Below are 26,776 nucleotides of genomic sequence, written 5' to 3'. Positions count from 1 at the left end.
ATATTTTGTTGATGTGTGGTTTGAAACACCGGGATGCTATACTTATTGAGATGAGACTTGATAAGATTTTTGTAGAACGAAAGGCAAATTTTGAAGGACATTTTGCACATGCTTATGCTTGTAGTGTTCCTTATTTACTATTAACTGATTTAACACAGGAGAAATAAACTGCAGGACTACCGAGCCATGCCAAAAAAAAATAATAATAAAAAAAGATGAAAAAAAAAAGAAAAGAAAGAGATTTGAAAAGATTAGAAAAAAAAGGAAAGGAATAAAGGCGACTTAGTGAACTTTCCTAAATAAAAGGGCTAGAAACAGTTACCCAAGACTTTAGGGGTTGAGTGTTAAACCTTTAAAAACAGAGCTGGCATAAAAACTGCTAGTCCCTTGGGCTTTGAGGTAGTTAGAATCAACAATGATTAATGTTAAGGTTAAAAAATCCTATGACAAATCATGGATAGTAATGAGGAACACAGCTAGTTTAGTTTCACTCACACATTTGAGTTATGAGATGTGTGCCTTAATTCTATGTGAAAGATTGTTAAAATAGTCTTGGTGGGTATAGCCCCTGGGGGTTGAGTAGTAACGTGTCACTTTTGTGAGAATTCAGAATTGTATTTGATTGCTTTTGTTTGAATTTCGATCTTTATGCATTGTTCATCTCAATTAATTTTCACTATTTTGCTCAAGGATTAGCAAAATACTAGTTGAGAGGTGTGATTGAGCTGAGTTATTGCATATTTTATACATTTAGAACCAATATATTTTAATTCTTTCATTACATTATTATTAGTTTTAGATGAAAGAAAAAGATTAAGATGCATAAAAATGAGTTGTGATTTAAATTTATTAATAGCATAGTTTTTGCTTAATATTATAATTTGTGATTTAAATTGGACAATGTTTCTTTACATGCATAATATATTTTTAATATTCTATTCTTTATTTTTATTTTATTTTGTTTTATTTTATTTTTAATTTTTAATTTTTAATTTTTTTTATAGGTTAAGAAATAATGAAAAGGGACTTAAAAAATATTCATGCTTTTCATTTGTTCAAGAGGTGTACGGCACATTAGTCTTTGGCATTGGACTTTGACTTGGGTACGGTACCTGAAGAGATTGTAGAGTGTCGCATGGGAAAAGGAATTCATTGACCTGGGGAATAAAAGGAGATATTATGATTGATTCAAAGGGACACTTTTATTTCCTAGAAAAATATAGTTACAAACACAATTGTGTATTAATCTGTGCACCAATGTGATGTGATTAGTTAAAAAGTAAATTTGATTGAAAACATTGTTAATTTAAATTTTAAGTATGAATAAATCAGTATTGGTACACAGATTAGTGCACAACTGTGCTTGTATGTAGCAAAACTCTTATTCCCTTATGCGCCGCACACTTTTTTTTTTTTCCCTTCTCTTGGTTTTTTTATTCATCTCAAAGCCGCAACATATATCGAGCCGCATACTTCTATTTTCTCTTGGGAGAGTTTTCAATTCAAGCTCCACTAATTTTGCTCCTAGGTGTTTTTGTTTAACTTCGCATGGAATTATTAATTGATAAAAGAAGAACTGCAGTGACGTTGAATAACTCCTTGAGGGGTCCAATTGCTACTATAGTCCAGCCTCCTTCACTACTTTTAATCTCCATCTCCGTTCAATGGCTTACTCTTTTAATTCTCTACTTTTTATTTAATTTCAGTTTAAAGTTGTTGAACCCAAGGTTTCAAGTTTTGTGTAATTATATATCTACACATGAATTTTGATGATAACAAATGAATTCAAAGAATAAAGAAGTCTCAAACTCAAGTTGTCTACATAATGGAATCAAGCACATCAAGGAAACAAACATGAGCAAGAAGGGAATAAGTTCACATTAAAGTTATAGAGTAATATTGTAAATCTCTTCAAAATTCAAAATTAGGATTAATGCTTAAAATTAATATTTTATCATAAAGCATTAAAATACATTTTCCACATGTGCATGAATATTTTTGAAAATTATATTTGAAAATTTTGAAAGATGATTGATTGTCATCTTTCACATGTGCATACCTTGATTAAAGGGTTGAACTTTGAAAATATTAAAGATGATTGATTGTCATCTTTCACATGTGCATGTTTTATTTGAATATTTTCAAAAGTGATTGATGCTTTTTTAGACTTATACAAAAGGTAGATGATTTTGTTTGAAAAAATTGAAAAGTAAAATGTGCTTCTTTTGTCATATACAAAAAGTAAAAGATTAAGTTTGAATTTTTTGAAAAGGAAAGTGTCCTCCTTTTGCCATATGCAAAAAGTAAAAGATTAGATTTGAATTTTTTGAAAAGGAAAGTGTGCTCCTTTTGTCATATGCCAAAAGTAAAAAATTAGGTTTGATTTTTTTGAAAAAGTGAATGATGTTGTCTTTGACATGTGAATCTTTTTAAATTTGAATATGAAATCTTATATGCCTATAAATAGATCATTTGAGAGCTTCACATTTACAACATCCAGAGCATACAACATTCATTCAAAGCTTTCATTCTCTCTTCTCTAAGCATTGAGCCTTAATCCTTGTTCATTTTGAGAGATATAGTTTGCGCTGTATTGTTCTTATTTCACTCATTGAGAAGTGTTTTCTGATAACCTACCCACTATCAGCTCTTGTATCAGAAAAAGGGTGTGTATAACCCTTGTGCGTGTAGAAAGTGTTCTACACGGAGAATAGTTGAATCACCACGTGTAAGGTGATTGCAAGTGTAGAGGGTGTTCTACACGGATCCTTTGTAGTGGTGTTGTTCAAAGGTGTAATAGGTTTCTATCTCCACCTGAAGGAGGTTGAATAGTGAATATGAAGATTCTCAAGGGGTAGCTTGAGGTGAGGACGGAGGCAGTGGGGCCGAACCGCGTTAACATACTGAGTTTGGTTCTCTCTTACCCTTACTCTTTATATTTATTACTGTTTCGCATTTTGTTTATATTTTATATTTATATTTGATTTATAATTGTTATTTTTTCAAATATAACTCAATTCACCCCCCCTCTTGTGTTAGTCATCTGGGCAACAATTGGTATCCGAGCTAAGAGCTCTATTATAAGATTAACTATCTTTTGAGTTAAGATCATATGGCTAACATTGCAGCTTCATTTGGTGAAGGTCAATCTAGCAGTCGGCCTCCACTCTTTTGTGGGGATAATTACTCATTCTGGAAAGTTAGAATGAGAATATTTCTTCAGGCTCAAGGTCGAGAAATATGGAAATGCATTGTAAATGGACCTTATATTCCAACAAAAGTGGTTGATGAAGTAAAGGTCAAAAACGAAGAAGAAGAGTTTGATCGTGAAGACGATAGACTTTATACTTTGAATTTAACTGCTATGAATTTATTATTTAATGCTCTCAATGGAAATAAGTTTAATAGAATAATGACTTGTGCTACGGCAAAAGAAATTTAGAATAACTTGGAAGTTACTTATGAAGGAATTTCGCAAGTCAAGGAATCAAAAATTTATATTCTTACTCATGAATATGAAATGTTTAAGATGAATGATGATGAATCTATTTCTAATATGCATACTCGTTTTACTAACATCATAAACAGCTTGACAGCTCTTGGAAAAGTTTATTCCAAAGTGGAGATAGTAAGAAAAATTCTCAACTCTCTACCAAAACGCTGGGAATCAAAAGTGACAGCGATTCTTGAAGCTAGAGACCTCAAGAAGCTTGAAGTGAATGAACTCATCGGGTCACTTATCACCCATGAGTACACATTGAAAAGAGGAGAAGAAGAAGGAAAGCCAAAGAAGAGCTTGACACTTAAAGCTGTTCCTCATGAAAGTGAAAGTGATGACGATTAGGAAAATGAAGACAAGATGAAGAAGTTGCGATGATAACAAGAAGAATTCAGAGGTTCTTAAAGAAAAATAAAACTCCTCCGAGGAAATCCTTCAAAAAGTTTTCCAAGAAAGATTCAGGTAAAAATGACACTTTAATTTGTTATAAATGCAATAAACCTGGTCATATCAAGCCAGATTGTCCTCTGCTAAAGAAAGATCGAAACAAGGGCAAGAAAGCAACAAAAGCTACATGGGATGATGATTCAAGTAGCTCAGATAGTGAAGCAAGCAATGAAGAATCAACAAATCTTTGTCTTATGGCTAAAGATGACATTGAGGTAACGAATCTTGATAATATTGAAGATCTTTCATATGAAGAATTGCAAAATGTTTTAGCAGAGGTATATGAGGAATTTGAAAAATTGGGTATCAAGTATACTACTTTGAAAAAGAAAAATTTTTCTTTAACAAACGAAATTGATATTTTAAGAAAAGAAAGTATCATTTTGAAATATGAAAATCTTGAGTTGAATAAGAAGAAAACTGATTTAGAAAATATTGTTGAAAACTTTACAAATGGAAAAGGAAATTTTGAAAAACTTCTTGGTAGTCAAAGATGTGTTTTTGACAAGGCAAACCTTATAAAATTTTCTTTGATAATCCTTCTACATCAAAGACCAATATTCAAAATTCTTTTCATAAAAATAATTTTGTCGAAAAAAGATATTTTTATAATCATTCAAGTTCTTCATATATGGCACATGCTATTTGCAATTTCTGTAATAGAAATGGTCATAATTATCATACTTGTCCTATTAGAAGAAATCATACAATGACTATTAGAGCCATATGGGTACCTAAAAATCTTGTTTCTTCTAATACTAATAAATAAAGGACCCAAAGAACTTGGGTACCAAGAAAAATCATTTTAATTGTTTTTATAGGTATGCATGAAGTCATCCACAAGTAAAAATAAATAGTTTTTAGATAGTGGATGTTCAAGACACATGACGGGAGACAAGACTAAGTTCTTTGATCTTAGATCTAAAGAAGAAGGACACGTGACATTTGGAGATAACTCGAAAGGGAAGATCGTGGGAATAGGTAAAATTGGTAATGAATCTTCTCTCATAATTGAAGATGTTTTATTTGTTGAAGGTCTAAAACATAATCTTTTAAGCATAAGTCAATTATGTGATAAAGGATTTACAGTTACTTTCAAAATAGATAAATGCATTATTTTGAATGATCATGATTGTAATATTTGTTTTATTGCCTTTAGAAGTAACAATGTTTATACAATCGATTTTGAAGAAATTACCTCACAAGATGCAATTTGTTTTTCAGCTCAAAATGAAACTAGTTGGTTATGGCATAGAAGACTAGGTCATGCCAACATGGAACTTATTTCCAAACTTTCAAAAAATGATCTTGTGAGAGGTTTACCAAAAACATATTTTCTTAAAGACAAAATTTGTGATGCATGCTAATTTGGTAAAAGAACAAAACCTTCTTTTAAAACCAAGAAATATATTTCCACTACTAGACCATTGCAACTGAAACACATGGATCTTTTTGGACCAAATAGAGTTGCAAGTATAGGAGGAAAATATTAGGCATTTGTTATTGTTGATGATTTCTCTAGATATACTTGGGTCATCTTTCTTACTCATAAAGATGAGTCACATAATACCTTTACCAAGTTATGCAAGAGAATTCAAAATGAAAATGGCTATATCATTTCAAGTATCCGAAGTGATAGGGGAAAAGAGTTTGTTAATAAAAATATTGAAACATTTTGTGATGAAAAAGGTTTTGTGCATAATTTTTCTGCTTCTCGAACTCCTCAACAAAATGGGGTAGTAGAGAGGAAAAATAGATCTCTTCAAGAGATGGCAAGAACAATGATCAATGAGAACAACTTGCCTAGTTATTTTTGGGCCGAAGTGGTAAGTACTGCATGTTATGTTATAAATAGAGTTATGTTAAGGGCTAAATTAGATAAAACCCCCTATGAGCTTTGGAATGAGAAAAAGCCCAACATTGGTTACTTTCATGTATTTGGATGCAAATGTTTTATTTTGAATGACAGAGATAATTTAAGTAAGTTTGATGCAAAATCTGATGAATGTATCTTTTTTCGGGTATTCTATTAATAGTAAAGCTTATAGAGTATTCAATAAAAAGACTTTGACTGTACAAGAATCTATGCATGTAGTATTTGATGAATCTAATTCTCCACTCTCCAAGAAATCTATTGATGAAGAAACAGGAGGTATAAATAATACGGAAAGTCTCAATCTCAACAAAGAGAAAACAATAGAGGAAGTTCAACATGGAACCATTAGGAAAGATCATCAAAATTTAATACAAGATGCAACCAAACAGTGAAAATTTGTGAAAGATCATCTAGTGGAATAAATTTTGGGAGAACCTTCACGAGGTATAAGTACTCGATCATCTCTTAGAAATATTTGCAATCATACTGCTTTTCTATCTCAAATTGAACCCAAAAATATTGATGACGCACTTCTTGATGAATCTTGGATTCTAGCTATGCAAGAAGAGTTGAATCAATTTGAAAGAAATGATATTTGGACACTTGTTCCTAGACCCAAAAATCATACTATTATTGGAACAAAATGGATTTTTAGAAACAAGAAAGATGAGTCCGGAGTCATTTCTAGAAATAAGGCTCGACTTGTAGCCCAAAGTTTTAATCAAGAAGAAGGAATCGATTATGATGAGACATATGCACCAGTCGCAATATTAGAAGCTATTCGAATGCTACTTGCATATGCTTGTTATAAAAATTTCAAACTTTTTCAAATGGATGTTAAAAGTGATTTCTTAAATGGTTTTATAAATGAAGAGGTATGTGTTGAGCAACCTCCAGGTTTTGAAAATCATATTTCCCCAAATCATGTTTTCAAACTCACAAAAGCACTATATGGACTTAAACAAGCTCCTAGAGCTTGGTACGAGAGACTCAATGGTTTCTTGATTGAAAAAGGTTTTTCAAGAGGAAAAATCGACACAACTCTTTTTATTAAATATGAAAACAATGATATTCTTTTGATTCAGATTTATGTTGATGATATAATATTCGGTGCTACTAATGAAAATATGTGTCAACTTTTTACTAAGACTATGCAGGAAGAATTTGAGATGAGCATGATGGGAGAACTTACATTCTTTCTCAAATTGCAAATTAAGCAAGCAAAAAGTGAGACATTCATCAATCAATCAAAATATATTAAGGAATTATTGAAGAAGTTTGGGATGGAAAGTGCTAAGAAAATTGGAACACCAATAAGCCCATCAACTAAACTTGATAAAGATGAATCCGGTAAACCAGTTGACTTGAAACTATATCGAGGTATGATTGGTACCTTATTATATTTAACAGCTAGTAGACCAGATATTATGTTTAGTGTGTACTTATGTGCACACTTTCAATCATCTCCAAAAGAATCACATTTAATTGCAGTTAAGCGCATTCTTAGATATCTTAGTGGTACAATTAATCTAGGGTTATGGTACCCTAAACACACATCTTTCGATCTAATCAGCTACACAGATGTAGATTATGCTGGCTGTAAAATAGATCAAAAAAGTACTAGTAGACCATGCTATTTCTTAGGTCATGCACTAGTTTTTTGGTTTAGTAAAAAACAAAATTCTGTTGCACTATCTACTGCTAAGGCAGAATATGTTGCTGCGGGTAGTTGTTGTGCTCAAGTTCTCTACATGAAGCAACAACTTGAAGATTTTAAACTCATGTATAATCACATTCCAATCAAATGTGATAATACAAGTGTTATAAATCTTTCAAAGAACCCAATACAACATTCTAGAAATAAGCATATTGAAATAAGATATCATTTTCTTCAAGATCATGTGCAAAAAGGCGATATAGTACTAGAGTTCATAAACACACACGATCAGTTAGCAGATATTTTCACAAAGCCTTTACCAGAAGATAGATTATGTATGATCAGAAGAGAAATAGGTATGATGCATGCTATGAATATCTCTTAAAAGATAGACCAGAGTCAATAAAACTAGAGATAAATTTTTTAAATGCTTTTACATAAACTTGAGATTCTTAGCCTCATGTTTGAGACACTCATTCTTTTCATACAATAGCATGTCATTCTTATTCATGGGAACCCGCAAGCGGAATGAAGAATCTAATAAAGATTTCAACTGTTTATTCTTCTGCCGAATGATTCCTTCCCTTGTGCGAGACTCTTGAACAATTCGTTGAAGTACAACAATTTATTTTTTGAGCTTTTCAACTTCATGATTTTTGGCTTATAGCCGCTGAGAAAAAACAACAATAGAGGAAGAGTAGCGAGTCCCAAGACTCACCAAGTCATAAATAGCATCAGAATCTGACTTATTAGCCAAATTATTATTTTCTTGCTGCAACATGGCACCAATGACAGCTGCTGAAACAACAGGAGGTTGAGGTGTAGAATGCCTCATGGATGGATCTAGAGAAATGCTAGAAGAATGAGCCATTGAGAAAAGAATACAAGGCTTAAAACGAGAATGTTGAAGGAATGCAGATGAGTTATAGAGATGAAAAGAAAACTTGATGCAAATTGGATGAACGTCAGGACTGATTTTTAGAGATAGCATAAAGAACACGACAAGCTATCATCCAAGTCAAAGAGTAATGTGATTTTTTTTTCCGATCGGTGAAAATGACAGTTTTTAGAAACTCGGAGCCTTCAATCTCGTTTGTCAACAACATCAGGCGATTTTTTTTCAAATCTCCAGCCACACTTGTCGGGTCACGGACGGATCCAATTTTTTTTTCAACTATCTATAGTTTTTACTAATGCACCGTTTTCTTCAGTACATTTACTTGTTGTGGATCCTTTTTTATGATGCCAAAAGGGGGAGAAGTGTTAGATTAGAACATTAACATTGTTTGAATTGCTAAACTTATTATATATGCTTAGAATTATATTTATACTTTTGCTTGAAAAACTAACGCACATTCTCAGGGGGAGCTTAAGTATCAATACAGGTTTCAGGTTCTATCAAGTATTTGTCATTATCAAAAAGGGGGAGATTGTTGAACCCAATGTTTCAAGTTTTGTGTAATTATATATCTACACATGAATTTTGATGATAACAAATGAATTCAAAGAATAAAGAAGTCTCAAACTCAAGTTGTCTACATAATAGAATCAAGCACATCAAGGAAACAAACATGAGCAAGAAGGGAATAAGTTCACATTAAAGTTATAGAGTAATATTGTAAATCTCTTCAAAATTCAAAATTAGGATTAATGCTTAAAATTAATATTTTATCATAAAGCATTAAAATACATTTTCCACATGTGCATGAATATTTTTGAAAATTATATTTGAAAATTTTGAAAGATGATTGATTGTCATCTTTCACATGTGCATACCTTGATTAAAGGGTTGAACTTTGAAAATATTAAAGATGATTGATTGTCATCTTTCACATGTGTATGTTTTATTTGAATATTTTCAAAAGTGATTGATGTTTTTTTAGACATATACAAAAGGTAGATGATTTTGTTTGAAAAATTTAAAAAGTAAAGTATGCTTCTTTTGTCATATACAAAAAGTAAAAGATTAAGTTTGAATTTTTTGAAAAGGAAAGTGTGCTCCTTTTGTTATATGCAAAAAGTAAAAGATTAGGTTTGAATTTTTTGAAAAGGAAAGTGTGCTCCTTTTGTCATATGCCAAAAGTAAAAGATTAGGTTTGATTTTTTTGAAAAAGTGAATGATGTTGTCTTTGACATGTGAATCTTTTTAAATTTGCAAGTGTAGAAAGTGTTCTACACGGATCCTTTGTAGCGGTGTTGTTCAAAGGTGTAATAGGTTTCTATCTCCACCTGAAGGAGGTTGAATAGTGAATTTGGGGATTCTCAAGGGGTAGCTTGAGGCGAGAACGTAGGCAGTGGGGCCAAACCTCGTTAACATACTGAGTTTGCTTCTCTCTTACCCTTACTCTTTATATTTATTACTATTTCACATTTTGTTTATATTTTATATTGTATATTTGATTTATAATTGTTATTTTTTCAAATATAACTCAATTTACCCCCCTCTTGTGTCAGTCATCTAGGCAACAAAAGTTTATGGAATATTTTTGAGATTTTTGGTTTAGAAGTTTGGACAATTTATTTACTGTTTATTTATTTCGTGTTATTTATTTTTCTCACTTATTTAAGCCTTCATTTAATAGTGATTACAATTGCTATGGATTAATTTTGAAGATTTGTGATTTGAATACAAGGATGAACTCTAGAATCTTGGTTTTGGGATTTTTCAATTTTCAGTTCGTATTTTGTCAATTACTTTCTAATCTAGTTTAATTCTTAGCTTAGTTTTATTAATCTCTTAGTTCCATTGCATATTAGATTAATTAAAGTTTAATTAGGACTTAAATAATTTCAGTTTTATTGTTTAATTTTTAGATTAATTAAGTTTGTTCAGTTTAATTGATTCTTTAATTGTTAATTTTAATTTGTTAGTCTTTTACGTTCCATTTCGATACTAAAAAAAAATCTAAAAATATGAATCTAGTCCATGACTAGTGCCGTTTTTCATTCTTGTTGCACTCTTGCATCCATTGCACATACCATCATTTTTATTTTCTCTTTGTGAATATTTTCACTATTTTAAACAAGTTTGATTTTAAGTAACTTTCCCTGAAGAGACGATCTAAGAATTTATTCCTAATTATTACACGACATCCTCCTGCACATGGAATAGCCTTTGTGCTACTCATTTTTGAGTGAGTCACATACACACGATTTGAAGTTTTTGGACGATTTGGCTTTTGATCAATGCATAAGTATTGGGATGAATTCATATGACCTGAATCTAAGTTTTTGTCATGTCCCTAAGGTTATATTCATGGCTGCCACTTGATTAATTTTGAGAACACATGCATCATTAAAGGTTATAGATTTAAAATCACATATAGGCCCATGTAGATGCATGCCACGGGTTGATGAGTTTTGGCATAGTTGTGATTTGAGTTTTGAAATTCTAAGGGCATATATGGGTTTAGAACATAGAAAATATGGGTTTTCTTCGCGACACTATTATTGGTTTTAGATGGAAAAATAGTTAATAAGCATAAATACGAATTGTAATTTTTAATTGATTGATATCATGTTTATGCTTAATTTTATAACTATAATTTAATTGGACAATATTTCCTCACATATATAGTTTATTTTTATAATCTATTTTTCTTTTAATTTATTTTTGAGTGTTATTTTTCTTCTTCTTATTTTTAGCTTAAATAAAATTCAGATGGAATTCGGTTGGAACTTTTGACCAAAAGTGCATATTAATTGAGAGGAACGAAGAGAAGAAATGAAGAAGTGTACTTGGGACAGCTAAAAATAAAGACGAAGACTTTTGATAGATGCATGAAGAAAGTAATTTGTGGTGGATAAATATATACAATGTAAAAGTCAAGAACAAGTTTGGCAAAAGAAGAAGTGAAGGACAGAAGGGAATGGAGCTGGACGTATACGGAAAGAATGATGGTTGGTGCAGCTAATTAATTGTTTGGCTTTTTACGTTGATAGAGGAGAGGAAATCGGTGCTTGATTGAATTGAAGAGAGAAGTCGGTGGATTATTTCTTTATTTTCCAGGGGCTCTACATTTGAGTGGTGTTTAGTTCCAGAAGTAAGAGTCGATGGATTAAAGATAAAGCAATGTGTCGTGTGATATTTGGCTGAATAGAAATGGAGATTGACATGGGAAGTAAACGTGTGAGTGAAATAAATGCTGGAAAGTAAAGCTGAGGGAGTGTCGGCAGGAAACGTGAAGACGTGGGAGACGCTGGTAGAAAGAAGGGATAGTCTATGCTTGAGTTTTCTGAATTTATGCTGGACGGTAAAGATAAAGAGGGTTACGTAAGGGACTTGAGGAACATGTGATTGATTGAAGAAGGAGAGTCGGCTGCTTTTGAAGTGAGTAGAGGTTGGTGTGTAAAGAAAGAGAGATGTCGTGATTAAAGGGGAGTGAAGAGTGGAAAATCGGTGGTGATTGAGGCTGGAATAAATTATTGTGATTGGAGGAGTGGACGACTAGAAGCAGCTATATATATATGTTGCTGGACGTGAAAGAGGAGGGAAGAGCAATCGGTGGGTGTAGAGTGAAAGGGTTACGTGGGGGATAGAGAGGGGTTGAGGTGTGTTGGTCATGAGTAGAGAGAGAGATTTGAGGTGAGAAGAGAAAGGGGAGCAATCGGTGTAGGGGTTGAGGTGTAATGTACGGGTTAGAATTGTGAGAAGAGAGGGGTACGTGGAGAGATATTGAGAGAATTAGAGTTGGATGTGAATGAAAGAAGGCAGTCGATGCATGATTAGAGTAGAAAGGAAAAAGTCGGTGGGATTAGAAGCTGGAAGTATAGGTGTTCTAATTTCATTGGATTTATTCTTTTGGATGTGAGAGAAGCAGCCGGTCGGTGCATGATTAATGGGGTCTTCCGCTGGCTTTAGACGAAAAAGAAGGAGCTGGTTTGAAGCAAATGAAATGACTTGAACGGAAGGCTAGTTTTCTCTTTTACGTTCGTTGTGGGAGCTGGGAGTTACGGAACGGACTGGTCTTTAGGGGAGTTTTTTTTTTTTTAATTCAATTTCCTATTTTATGATCTAAGTTGTTTTCATTTTAGCTTGAGTTTTATTTTAATATTATCATGGATAATGTTTACTTAATTTTTATAGTATTTGCAATAAATATGTTTGGCTAAATTTTCATACTAAGGTTAGAGGTGAAGTTTAATGATTTAAATATTGTTTCTGAATCCACGTAAAATTTATTTTGCGAGCTTGATCGATTGAATGATTTTATTATTGAATATTTTGATTATCTATATACTCGTCTTGATTCATTGTGATTTCCGAATACAGTGAATGCTTGAGGAATCCCTGTGGTATTCAAATAGATTTGTAAATGTTTTAATCATCAATCATTCACGCTCAATCATAAGCGATTACTTTTCTTGACCTTAAATGCTAAATCTTCCAATTAAACGGAATCATTATTCTAGTTTAATTGAAGTAAATCGATCGGAAACAATATCATAAATTATTAGACGGATCCTCGAAACCTTAGTCTTTCTCTATATCAATTCATTTTATCATTTTAATATTCGATTGTACGTTTTTTTTTTAGTAATTTCGTTTCATCGTTTGAATTTATTTTCTTTATCACAAAAGTCAATCCCTGTGGATTCGATCCTGTAAGATACTACAACATCTGTATACTTGCAGGTAAAACTGCACTAAATTTTTGGTTCATTAATTTGTGTCAAAATTTAGGCGCAATAATATTGTATGTGCCCTTTTGATTATGAACATCTTCCCTGGTTATGCAATTCTTAACTTAGAACTTTCATTATAGCCACACCAAATTTCTAAGTATCCGAAAAGTTTGCAAGTTAGCCTCTACTTTACTCTTAGATAATTTATTTATGATTCTTGTATAAACGCCACATTTATATTATAAATGCCATTTTAGCATGAAATTTTATAGGATACATTGAGTATTTGATCACTTTCTTACATGACATTTAAAAGTTTTACCATTTTTAGCATATTGCATATAATTGTTATTTTCACATGAAGCAGACTTCACAAACACATGTCATGAAAAATATTTTCAAACATAGCATAAAAAAGAAATTTTGTCACGACCCCAAAGGGTAGTATGAATAATTATCCTAGTAGAATTCCTTTGTCCATTCTGGAGTGAGTAAAAATGAAGTTATAACCCCTAGGTTGACAAATAATTGTCAAAGGGTTTCGAATGGATTATTTTTAAAAATAGTTGAAGCGAAGTTAATTATGGCACCTAATTTTGGTAGGTGCATACGTTATGATGTTATGTTATGATGAAATGTTATGACCAATGAATTGGGTTACTATGTCTGCAGACAAAGACGTAGTGTCAACATGAGTTGTACTATGGTCTCTAGCAGGTACTCACAGTGCATAAGAGGGAGTTGTGATGATATCATATATTATGTTATGTTAATGATAGCTTTAATAACGATAAAATGTTATGTTTTTTAAAGTAATGAGGTATGAAATGTTCTCTGAAAGAAAATGTGCATGAAAGTTTTCTAAGAAATGTTGAGGAATCTGGATGAGAGACAAATATGGATTTTTTTGCATAGTATGCATCTTCTATTTATCATTAAAGAAGCACATATTATCTTTATGTAAGTTGATTATCTAACTTACTGATATGTCAAGTAAATCTCACCCTTGTGGACCCACTACCATTCCCCTCGGAATGGTAGAATTTGTGTCATGACCAGGATTCAACGAATAGTATGAACCGTTGGCTTCAGATGGTTGAGGAGGAACCCGATCTGGAGAAGAGGCTCGACTTGATCGTTTATAGCGTTGACTGTATATATCATAGAGCAAATGTGAGAGTTAATTTGATTATGGAGTTTTTGTATTATGGAGATTGTATCTCCTATGATAAACTTATGTGGATCTCTTAAGTAAGGAAGTATCTATTTATGGTTTATTAATCATTGAAATGTTTAGTCATTTTGGCATAAAAGTTTTTTATCACCCATATTTTTCCCTTCGATTATTGCATATTTCTAGTTGCATACTAGGATGCATTGCATATTAGCTATCATGAACGGGAGGCATGTAACCTTGTGCTGTATGTTTTGACGCTCCAAGTCTCCATTCCATCCCAAGTGGTGGTTGGGGGCATCACAAGTGACATATGGATCTACTATTAATGAAGATTTTTATTTGTATACCACTATGGTACACTTAACATTAGTCTTATACTAAACCCCTTACCTTGCCTTGATGCAGGAAGTAAGGGCGCAGATTACGACAAACTAAAGGGATGGCAGAAGAAGGACCCAAAGTTGTTGGAGATTTGACGGAGGGTTAGGAAGGGAAAAGGCCCCTTGTATTTTAGCATTGGAGAATGCAAAACCTTACTTTACAAAGGACAAATAGTGGTTCTTACGAATTTGGAAATTAAGGAAAGAATACTCATTGAAGCCCATGCGTCGCCATACTCAATACACCTGGGAAGCATGAAGATGTACCGAGATTTAAAGAACTTTTAGTGGGAAGGAATAACTGGGACATCACCCAATTCATTGCAAGGTGCGACACGTGTAGACAGGTGAAAGCTGAGCATCAAAGGCTTGGTAGGAGTCTACAAGCCATATCTATCCCTGAGTAGAAATGGGATAATATAGCCATAGATTTTGTGGTCAGATTACCCTAACGCCTAGTGGTAAGACTGCAATTTGGGTGATCATAGATAAACTGACCAAAGCTGCCCATTTTCTTCCAATCACTACAACAAATGCTCTAGGGAAGATGACTTGACTGTGCATTAAAAAAATAGTTAGGCTTCACGGTGTGCCTAAAACCATAGTGTCATATCGAGACCCAATATTTACTTTCCATTTTTAGAAAAGCTTGCAAGCGGTGATGGGCATCAAGTTGAGGTTTAGTAGTGCATAGCATCCGCAGAACAATGGATAGTTAGAAAGGAAAATCTAGATTGGAAGATATGTTGAGGGCTTATGTGTTGGATTTGAAGGCTAGTTGGAGAACCATGTCCCACTTATTGAAATTACATACAATAATAGCCACCAGGCGACTATCCAAATGGCCTTACACGAAGTCCTGTAAGGAAGAAAGTGTGGGCCACCTCTATGTTGGGATGGAATTTGAGAGAGTAAGCTCATAATGTCCAAAATAATACAAGAGATTAGGGGTGAAAACCGACATAGTTAGTTTAGTTTTAGTCCAAAACAGACATCGAACTGACTATTCACTTGCCTGTTTAGAATTGGCCGAACCTGCCAATAAAAGGGGAGAAAACTAGTGCAATTATTTTTGGCTAGTTTTTGGTCAGTTGTGGTGGCGCAATGAGACATTGATAGTGTTGAGATAATAGAGGTTGCAACTTGTGATGAGAGAGAGAGAGAGAAAGAGAGAGAGAGAGAGAGAGAGAGAGAGAGAGAGAGAGAGAGAGAGAGAGAGAGAGGGTGGTGTGTTGCGATGAGAGAGAAAGAGAGATGGGTGGCGATGCATGAGAGAGAGAGATAGGCGTTGTGTGTGTGTGTGTGTGTGTGTGTGAGAGAGAGAGAGAGAGAGAGAGAGAGAGAGAGAGAGAGAGAACGTCGAAATGAAGAAGAGGGGAGTGGAGAACTGATAAAACCCTAATCTAAATGATGTCATTTGGTGTATCAAACCAAATGGCATTGTTTCTTCTTATTGAATTCTTTTTCAAAACCTTCATTATAAAATGGCATCGTTTGGTGCATATATGTGTTTTTGTAAATCTTAGTGACAAAACTACACCGCTTAACTTAAATAAGTTAAATGATGTCATTATAGATAGGAATAAAAATATATATATATTTTATCGGCTAATTTGACAGCTTATATATGGTCCAGACTGGGACTGAACCTACTAACCGACATTGATTTGTAATGTTTTGGATCACCGGTCAACTAGTTCCCTGTCGATTTCAGCCGTTTCATGTTGGTGACAGTCAGTTTTGTCAATTTCTATATAGCCCTACAAGAGATGAGAGAACAAGTAAAGCTTATACAAGAAAGAATGGCAATGACACAATGTAGGCAGAAGAGCTATAATGAAATAAAGAAAGGGATTTGACCTTCGAAGAAGGTGAATGGGTGTACCTTAAGGTGTTGCCTATGAAAGGAGTGAAGAGATTTGGGTGGAAAGAAAAACTAAGTCCAAGATATGTTGGGCTGTATCGAATATCGGAAAGGGTAGTCCTAGTGGCATACACATTGGCGCTATTAGGAGAATATGAAGGGATGCATGACATGTTTCACATCTCCTTGTTAAGAAAGATTTTTAGGAACTAGCAACCCTAAATAATTAGTCTAAATCAGGTTTAACTGTAACCAAATCTCATCTATGAGGAGAGACCAATATGAATCTTAGACTAGAAAGAACAGAGGCTACAATCCAAAACTGTACCCTTGGTGAAAGTGCAATTGGGAAACCTCGGGAATGAAGAGTTCACATGGAAAAGTGAGAAGCTCATGCGGGAGCAATTCTCCTATTTATTCGAATTGCAATAACAAACCTAGAGTGCATTAAGTAAGGGTAATTTTCCCATTTCAAAGGCAAGGACACAACTATATATAACCCTCAAACTACCCATTCTAGTCTCAACACTTCAAACTTCAAAATCTTCATCATAGTGTGAGAGAAGAAAACTACCTGAAAGATAGCCATATCTTAGTAAGTACTTTGACAATTTATGGAGGAATGGTGTGAAGTATTAAGGTTAGAGGAGGAACATTGACGAGACAAGGAGGAACTTCACTAGGATGAAGAGGATCATCGAAGGGCTAGGGCCCTTATCATTTAAATATTGAATCATGCTAATGAGGTAGTAAGACAACGTGGAGGGGAATGGATGATCCAAGAATGTGATTGTCAAGAGGAGGATGAGAGTAAGGTCCAGTTAAAGTCTCATGACGTTGAACCTGGGGGAGGATCTAGAACACAGGAGAGCAACAAGGCGGGTGCTACAGAAGCAACTAGCTAAGAATACAAGGGGAGGAAGCCCTTGATCCAGTGGCACGTCATGAGGGTCAAAGGGTGGTTGAAAGATTGAGTGTGCTACCACCATGACTGGCATTGAAAAAGATGGATTAAGGATGCCCCGCCTCTGGCGCATTTCTAGCAATTCCACAGCGAGGGATATCCTCACAAAATTTATAGGATAAATCTTCTTGTTAAGGATGGGAGGGTGTGAGGACTGCACCCAATTCAAGGAAGTGATCCCTCCCATGGGCAAAATACTATTGACAAGGGGGCAGTCGAGCGGGCTACATGTAGCCTCATACAAGGAGTAAGGCGAGCATCACGTTGTAGAGTGCCTGGTAGATGCGGGACAACACAAGTCGATGAAGGATGGTTCACACGACAACAAGCAAGCAAATGATGAGTTGACCGAACAAGGATAAGGACAAGCTCGATCTAGACAAGAAAGCTCTTTGAGATAATTTAGAAGTGCTTAGAGGGCAGCAAGTGTTGTACCCAGATGCCCACACTCCACTAGAGACGTCACATTTGAACTAAGCCTGGGCAATATTGTCTGATCTTATAGGTATGGTCTAGCACCATGTGGGAGACCCTAACTAAGGAAAGGACTGCGTGATTGGACCCAAGGCAGGCCGTAGGAATGTGCATGCCATGTCCAAGCAGTCACTCGATCTCTACCATTCTTCAAGTCCAGGGGCAAATGGATGGTTGAGATCTGTAACACCCGTCCTTGTGGTGAGACTTTAGAAAATGAGATGGGAATTACTGACTCTTTTAAAACTTTCTCCATTTCCTTCACAAGATATGAAAGTTTCAAAGTTTAAAATTAAAAGTCCTTTTACAAAAATACTCTTTCATACGTTACATCAAACTTTTCTAGGCATCTGTCACTCTTCCCATGATCATATAAGTCCCGTATTTACTTACTTTCTTTAAAAGAATTAGTGCATGACACTTGCACACTATATAACTGCAAATACAATTTCTCTTAAGAAGAACAATCCATTTTTTCTCTCGGCAATTAAAAATTTTAAAAAATTGATAAATTAAAGCCAATCCAAATTGAATCTTCTCCCTGAAAACAACCATGATTCCCACCTACCTTCTCAAATTCAGCCGCACCACATCTTCTTGCAAAGTGTCCAAACCCCACTAATGAAACTAAGGTATAGAAAGGTACAAGGAGGTACTTATGGAGGAAACTTGAACCTGTGTTTTTAAGTTTTTAATTGATACAAACGAATAGAATCTCGTGAATATATTTAAGCTTAAAGTGTTTATTTTTTTCTCATACAAATAAGCCTTATGAACAGTTTTTTTCCCCCAAGGATTTGACCTTGAAGTTCCACACTTTAATGCTATATTTTGTATGCCTCTAGCATGGTTTTTTTTTGTCTCTATATGGCTGCATCAAGGTCCTTGGAAATGCTCCATTTGTGTAGAACATTTCCAAAGACATCATAAAACACAATATCCGCATTGGTGGGAGTCATTTGCAGTGACATAAAGCCCTGTCCATCATAATATAGCTTCAGTTCCTCTGGATTCCACTTCTGAATGTCACCTCTCCATGCCTTTGAACCTCCTCCACTGGTTAGAAATTGGGTTTGACTGCCACTGAAACCATGCATATATCCAAGTTAGAAATTTAAGGAAATTAAGATTTTAATTCAGGTACTATATTTATAATAGATAATAATATTTTTCATTATAATATTTTAATTCGCATACGTAAGTTACACATAAAACTATTTAAAATACATCACATCAATAATCAAATAAAAGATGATAAAATTTAGAAAAATATAAAAATATTTAAAAGACTATATATTTAAATTACTTGTTGGCGATAGTAATGTGCTCCAGGCAGTGATCATGGCCATTCATGTACATGTCCACGTTATTTGCCTGAAATATATAATGGGTATTAATTAGAAATTATCAACCCCATCTTAACAATATATATATATATATATATTTTATCAATAATCCTGATTTGCATGCAACTGGCCGGATGAATTTGATATGAATATTTGGAAATTACCAGCAGGATTGGGAGAAGATGCTCTTCAAGCTCTTTTGTTACACCATGCTGCCCAGCGCTTTTGATTGTATGATGACCCACCACAATCTTCCATTTTGCACTGGAATCCCTTAATGCTGAATCCAAATCCTATAGCAAAACCAAATACCAAGCTACCGATCATAACTTCAATTGTATATAAAGTTTATTTTGATATAGTGGACGGGCTAGCTCTCATTGTAGATTGTCAATTTAATTTGAAAAATGATTATCTTACGAATTTTTACATCATACGACTCTATATTAATTGTATGATGACATGTTGGTATTGATTGATTGTAAAATGAGTTATACAATAATTTAAAAGAGTTTATTTTTTCAATTTAATTTTTTTAAATTTTAAAATAATAATAATATTATAATATTATTTTATTTAATTCATAACTTTCATTTAAAATCATTTCATCTCTTAATCGAGACAATTAAATTACCTTCAAGAGGTTTGATAGATAGTCCTCTCGTGGTAGCACACCTTTCCAATCGTAGGTGCTGTTCTTTGGTTGGGTAAAATACTCATCAACGAATGGAGTTGTGTCTACGAGGAAAAACTCTGTAAATTCTGCACCAAAAGAAGAAGAAGAAGAAGAAAAAAAAAACCAGACTTTTCTTAATTTCTAAGTAAAAATGTGTACAGAAAACTGATGAAGAAGGGTATCTTTTTACCTGTGCTGACAATAAAAGACCTCATGCACAGCCATCTAGGGTCCATTTCTCTGAGGATGGGACTCAATTGTGCCTCTACATTGCCCCTATAATCGTGGTTGCCCAAAACTGCCACAAAATACAAAAAAAAAAAGACAAAAAAAAAAAAAAACATTAATAATGGGATTCAGATTGTGGTAATTAATTAAGCGTATTTGTACAATTAATTGTATGAGAAGTAAATGCTTGATGAAATATAAATAATTACCGGTGTACCATTGTTTCTGCAAGCTGGGGTAGGTGTAGATATTGATAAAGGATGCATTAAATTCGGGATCAAGCACACCTTTCAAACCGTCCTCATAAAAGTTGTCCCCGGTTGAGATGACGAAGTCGACGTCTAGTTTCTCTGCCACAACTCCCATCTACAATAATTGCAAAAATTCATTAACAACTCAAAAAGAAAAATTAAAATAGCTTTTAGAAAGACAAAATTAATCATAAACTCTACAATATTTGATGTTGCCTTTATAGAATTTTCGGACAATTATGTGTGGAGTACCTTACGTAAAAATTGATTTTGTGTCCATCTAATTATTTAGTTGAGAAATGATTATTACATTATAATTGTATAAGCATTACATAATTATTTAAAAAAAAAATACAGGACCCGCATAAAAAAAATAAAACTTAATTTTTTAATAATAGACTTTACTCTTTTTCAAAACGACTGCATGATTCTTATACATTATTGTAGCATTACTTATAATTTATTTCTTTTGAAGAAGTCAAATTTTCTGTAAAATCACTATCTGATTTTTCTTCCATGGAAATAATTTTTGTCGGAAACGTGGCAAGTGTGAGAAAGATTTTTGTGAAATCGACATCGATGCGTACAAATTCTGAAGAGGATTGATGAGGAATATGCATGTGATGTCTTGGTAAGTTGGTATTTGTGCTTGGGATATGCCAATGTTCAATTTGGAATATGCCATTAAAATATCTAAGGATATCGAGTATTCGTAATAATATAGCATATATCTACCAAGAATTGAAGACGTGGGTTTTCATTTCATCCTCCCCACGTCACAGCTAATGCAAAAGCAATAAATGAAAGCCTAAATAATTCCCGTATTGCTTCTAATTTGACCCACATACACTGTTCAGGCCTCTTCCTCAGTTGCGTTCTGGCCCAGATGCATGCGTGTTCTCTTTCTGGTATCTTTATGTGAGACTAACTTAAAAAATAAAAATAAAAATAAAACTCTACACATTCTCAGATTATTATATATTATTAAAAAAAAGATAATCGACAAATATTTTATTAATATTCTCATACCATCTACCAGTCCTTATCCCGAACAACAACCAAAATCAGGTTCTTGATAAGGTACTCTAGGGTAATGATCAATAATGCGCCTATTGATGTGCTTGGATAAGAAAAATAATAATAATTTTTTTCTTTTTTCTCATATGGATCACGTATTTTTTTTTAAATAATTATGTAATACTAATACACTATACAATTACAAATATTATTTCTCTAAAATGTATGGATACAGCCGCTTGCATGAGCTTTCTTTATAACTATATAAAAACTTTGTTTAGCATAATGCTTTGCAAATATATATATTGTCGTCATTAACATTAGCGTTGTGAAATATTAACATAATTTCAGATATCATTATAAGAGAAGTGAACTTTTGTGATTAAGATTTAATGACAAAAATGACTATTTCACTAAATCTTGGTCACAATAAAGCCCACTTATCTTGTATTGTATATACACTTCTATATGCAAACATACCTGCATGTAAATATGTGCGCTTTCCACACAACGATCATATATAATATATTGATGGTTACAGAGAAATGATCATAATTGATACATGAACACTGAAAAGTTTAAAGATGATGATGGAGAAGAAGAGCTAGCTTTTTACCTGAAGAGCGACTTGTGATTGGTTGAAGAGTCCTCTTCTACCCCAATCTCCCACAACCAAAAAGCTTAGAGACCCATCGGCTTTGGCGGGGTGTCTTACGCGCTGAAGCTCCGATATGGAAGGAACAAAACATAGCAAAAGATTGGCGGTGAAGAAAAGAAAGAGAGCCAGGGTATTGTGGAAGATCAGGTCAGAAGCCATGGTATCAAGGCCAGGCAGGTAGGAAACGAATATCGATCGAGATCGGTAAAAATGGTAGCTTTGCCTTGGAGATCAACAATATTGGAAGGCCTTATATATATATATATATATATAGCCAAGGCCAGAGAAGTACTGCATTAATACGTTTGGAAAAAATATTAGTTTCGCTTAAATATGGTGATATTCGCGAAGAAGTTCTCACAAGCTAAGCTAGCTAGCTTCAATACGTACGTCTTTAATTTGAAATGATATGATATATTGCTAACGGTCAACAAATGTATTTGCCACATAAAAAATGGCTAGTAAAATAAAAAAGAATAGCAGGCTGTACGTACATGTTGTTGCCATATTTTTCATTGGCTTAATATATATATATATATATGGTTGATTGAATGGTAAGTTGCTGACTACGTACAAAGGAGAAACAAGGATCATGCATACTAATCATTTACTGTAAAATCTGAGTACTACTCCTTGGAACATTATATACGTAATTAAGGAGTTGCCTATTCAATGTATACGTAAGAGAGGAACGCTACTTGGAAGAAAATAATTAGAATCTTGTGGAGAATTTTCACTTGAATAGATTCCTTGAATGGACAAAGAAGGAATAGTGGAGTCTAATAGGGGGAAGCAAGGAACCAATGAACGAACGAGGATGACATGCAAAATAAGATGTAAAAGCAGGGAAAGGTATGGCTTCAAGAGTTCTAACGAAAAGAAGGTAGCCCATGAGGAGGTACTACTTGCTTTGGTCAATATTTTTTAAAATGTTTTGATCAAGAATTGAATCCCACATAACCCAAACGCTCCAGACAAGGGCAGAGGAGGAGATAGGGGTTTGGTCGATCGCGAGGTTCCAAATGGGAGCAGATATGGGTATTCTTCTTGATATTGCTTCTTGATCAGGGTGTGGCCACCATTCTTATCTTCACTTGAGGTTTCCTTCCACTACAAAAAAATGAGGTATTGGTGACGTTTATATGCGTGGCGTTTGTGTATATGCGCCGGTAAATTTATAAATTTAATGGTGCTAAATGTTACCCCAGGTAAATTTGTGAGATTCCTGGCATTTATAACAACGCCGTCAATATAGTAATGATCCGCCGGGAAATTAATAGTTTCCCGGAGTTTATATTGTTACACCGGTCATAATATATGTTTTTGGTGGTGTTTAAATAAACGCCAAAAATTTATTAATTATACGCCATTATATTAACCGTATTTGTTGGCATTTATAGTATACTGGCCACCAGTAATAATATATAGAATCAACAGCATTTCAGAAAACGTCGACAATTGATAGAGTTTACGCCAGTAAATTTTTGAGTTATTTGGCGTTTATATCGTTTAAACAAATGTTGACCATTGATTAATTTTATGCTAGTAAATTAGTAGTTTTCCGGCGTTTATATTGTTACACCGGAAATAATTATATACATTGGTGGCATTTATAAAATGTCAAAAATTGATCAATGAAACGTTGGTAATTTATAAATGCCCCGGCGTATATATTGTTATGCTGGTATTAATATATAGTTTCAATGGTGAAGACTATTATAAACGCACTTGGTAGTAAAATAAATAAAATAAAATAAAATAAACTTATTTAAAAGATATGAAAATTCTCCCAAAAATTGTGCAAGTGTCGTACAATATTCCTTTTGAAAAAAATAGAGTTTATTATTTAAAATTTAATCTTTTAATATGGATCTCATATTTATTCTTTTTTAGAAAAGAATGTGGTGCTTGCGAACATTATAACAAAATATGTTAAACATCATACTAAGATTCACAATATTTCATAATCCAGCACTTCTCCTTTTATAATCCATCCTATTCCAACTTAGTAAAACATAACAAATGTCGATATATGGCATAACCATAAATATAGTCTAAATTATAGTCTCATTTATGATCCCCCGAATCATCGTCCTCATTGTTCTATTCTTCTTCTTCATCTTCCTCTTCAGCATTTTCTTCTTCTTCATCTATCTCTTCCTCTTCATTCTCTTTTTGCTTTTTTCCTGAAGCCTGAATATAAATTCAAATGAGGGTTCAAAAATTCCAAAATACAGTTGATTGATATGAACTAAGCGTGTGTGGGGTGCTCACCTTTGCATGCACAAATGTGTTTACTAAGTTCCGCAATTCAGTTAATTCATTCCGCATTCTATCAAACTCTTCCTTTGATATACTATCTTCTTGGCTTGACGTTGATCGTAAATGTTGACAAGTTTGTCTTGTAGGAGTTGGCCCAAACCCCAAACCGCACACACGTCCAGGCCTTTCTGGTCCTATAACTTTCAAATAAACATTATCTGATGCCCAAGTCATGGTTCCTCCAGACCCCATTTCTATAGAATTTGTATCATGTGTTAAAAGTTCCTCCATCTCAACCTATAATAGATAATAAAAAATACACATTATATATCTTTCATCTTTTATAAATCCATTAAAATTAAATAGTAATAAATTTAAAAATAAACATACCACTTTTTTTCTTATGTCATCATTGTAGTCTGTGCCATCCTTTTTCTTATGGGTCTGGACAAACAACTAGGCTCGAGTTGGCAATGTCCCAGTTGATTTTTTCTGCGTCTAGTATTTTAGATTAAACGCATATATCAAAAATAAAGAACTAACAAATATTCAACAGTAACTAAATATTAATTAAATAAATATCACATCATGGGCATATCTTGCTAAATTTTTTGATTCTCTGCTATCAACAATCACTTGCTTCTTACGACACTCTTTGTTTTTATTACATTTTGACTACAACATCACAAAGATTATGAGAATTATGAAAATAACTATTTGGTTGACTTTATAAATCTATAACAGAAATGCACGCATTGTTACCATATATTCTTGATCGAACCAAAGATTGGCCAACTCTGCTAGTTGCTCTAAGTCCACCATATCAGGACTTGCCCTTGCCACAACTTGTGCTGCAGAGGTGTCTTTTGTAAGAGTTTTTATTTAAACTCTATGTCCTACACACCCATCTTAATAGAGTTTGAAAAAGCTCAAACTTATCAGATAAAAGATGAGTGATAACAGGATAAGAAAAATCCTAAGAGATAAGATTAAAACTCTATATCTCTAATTATAGTCAGATACAAACTCTTAGATTTCTTGATGGTCAGAAATCTATAAATAGTACTGAGGGGTTAAAAGGTTCTCACCTACAACATTAGAGTGCCTTTTGCTATCGTGAGACACTTGTGAGGCAAAGTTGCTATGGTGATCATTTCCTCATAGCCAAATCTAATTCTTCATCAACTGATGGAGAAAAGTATGTATTTATTTATTACTGCATATTATTTTAGATCATATAAAATCAAAGATCCGTTTATTAATATTCATGTTAAAATATTTAACATATGGTATCAGAGCTTCAGGTTATAGATTTTTATAATCTCAATAAAATATAAAGTGAAAATGTATTTAGGTATTATTGTAATTTTATCTGAAAGACAAATTATGATAAAATTCTTTTTTATTTATTTTGTTCTTCATGGTGATCAACGCAGTACAAATATGTATATATTTTTGGGTTTTGCGTTTTCTGTTTTCTTCCTTGACCCTTGATGTATTGTGCATATGCTTATGCATGTTATTTCATATTTGCTTTTATATTTGTATACTATGTTATGATGGAGAAAGTTGAAGGTTTCTTCTTTGGAAACGTAAGAAACGAAGCTGAAAGCCGCTATATGTTATGGCCGAAATCCCTACCGGTGGGATGTATGGTGGCCTTAAAGGTGGGGTAAGAGCTGATTAAAAAAAAAAGGAAAAGGGAGGTTGGTGCCACGAGGAGGCTGAGAACCTCTTCGCCGGCATCTCTATAACAGCGGCAGAGTGCTCCAAAGCCCATTGCCAAGGTGTTTCTGTGGTTAATAAAAAAAAATGGAGAGGAGGTGGACCTCAGCGGCGGGTACAGGCTGGGAATGCTTTGCCGTTCTCCTCCTCGCTGGCAAGGACCACCTTTGAAGATACCATGGAGGCATTGTGTTTGCCTGTGTGGAATACGGCACTGTTTGCTTATTGTGGGAAACGGTGCTGTGCATCTGAGGAAGAAGAACAAGATTTATTGTTAGGTTTTCATCTAGTGTGTAATGGGTTTGGGCCGTGGGCCTTGGCCCAGTCCAATTGTTTTAATTTGTTTAGAAACCATTAGTAGATGGGTAAAACTGATTGGGCCTTGAGTTCTAGCCCAGCTTGAGGGAAATGATTATTTATGTGGGCTGTGCAATGGGTTCTGGCCCAGACCCAACTGGAGTCTGATCAGTGAACCTATCCGGGTCTCAGCCCTGCTGAATCGGTCCGGTTCATCTAGTGTGTAATGGGTTTGGGCCGTGGGCCTTGGCCCAGTCCAATTGTTTTAATTTGTTTAGAAACCATTAGTAGATGGGTAAAACTGATTGGGCCTTGAGTTCTAGCCCCGCCCGAGGGAAATGATTATTTATGTG

General features: G+C 33.8%; 1 protein-coding gene across 1 annotated transcript; it reads right to left on the bottom strand.

Moving 5' to 3' along the window:
* Positions 1 to 18,622: 18,622 nt before the first annotated feature.
* LOC122313777 (purple acid phosphatase 7-like) lies at positions 18,623 to 22,486 on the bottom strand. Its single transcript, XM_043128999.1, has 7 exons — positions 22,098 to 22,486; positions 20,423 to 20,579; positions 20,176 to 20,283; positions 19,944 to 20,071; positions 19,474 to 19,602; positions 19,270 to 19,337; positions 18,623 to 19,046 (listed from the first exon to the last, which is right to left on the bottom strand). The coding sequence occupies exons 1-7, from the start codon at positions 22,296 to 22,298 to the stop codon at positions 18,827 to 18,829; spliced, it is 1,011 nt and encodes a 336-aa protein (XP_042984933.1). The 5' UTR covers positions 22,299 to 22,486; the 3' UTR covers positions 18,623 to 18,826.
* Positions 22,487 to 26,776: the final 4,290 nt, after the last annotated feature.

This window comes from Carya illinoinensis, chromosome 6, assembly GCF_018687715.1.
Source record: "Carya illinoinensis cultivar Pawnee chromosome 6, C.illinoinensisPawnee_v1, whole genome shotgun sequence".
Classification (NCBI taxonomy): Eukaryota; Viridiplantae; Streptophyta; class Magnoliopsida; order Fagales; family Juglandaceae; genus Carya; species Carya illinoinensis.
The sequence above is the reverse complement of the archived record's forward strand: the minus strand, read 5'-3'. Positions and strand labels throughout refer to the sequence as shown.

What these genes read in the sequence shown, in the direction of transcription:
- LOC122313777 (XM_043128999.1), bottom strand. Translation starts at nt 22,298, where the DNA reads ATGGCTTCTGACCTGATCTTCCACAATACCCTGGCTCTCTTTCTTTTC. An exon ending in GCAGAAACAATGGTACACCG is followed by an intron (nt 20,284 to 20,422) that starts GTAATTATTTAT and finishes ATTTTGTGGCAG; the next exon opens with TTTTGGGCAACCACGATTAT. An exon ending in GTCTTTTATTGTCAGCACAG is followed by an intron (nt 20,072 to 20,175) that starts GTAAAAAGATAC and finishes CTTTTGGTGCAG; the next exon opens with AATTTACAGAGTTTTTCCTC.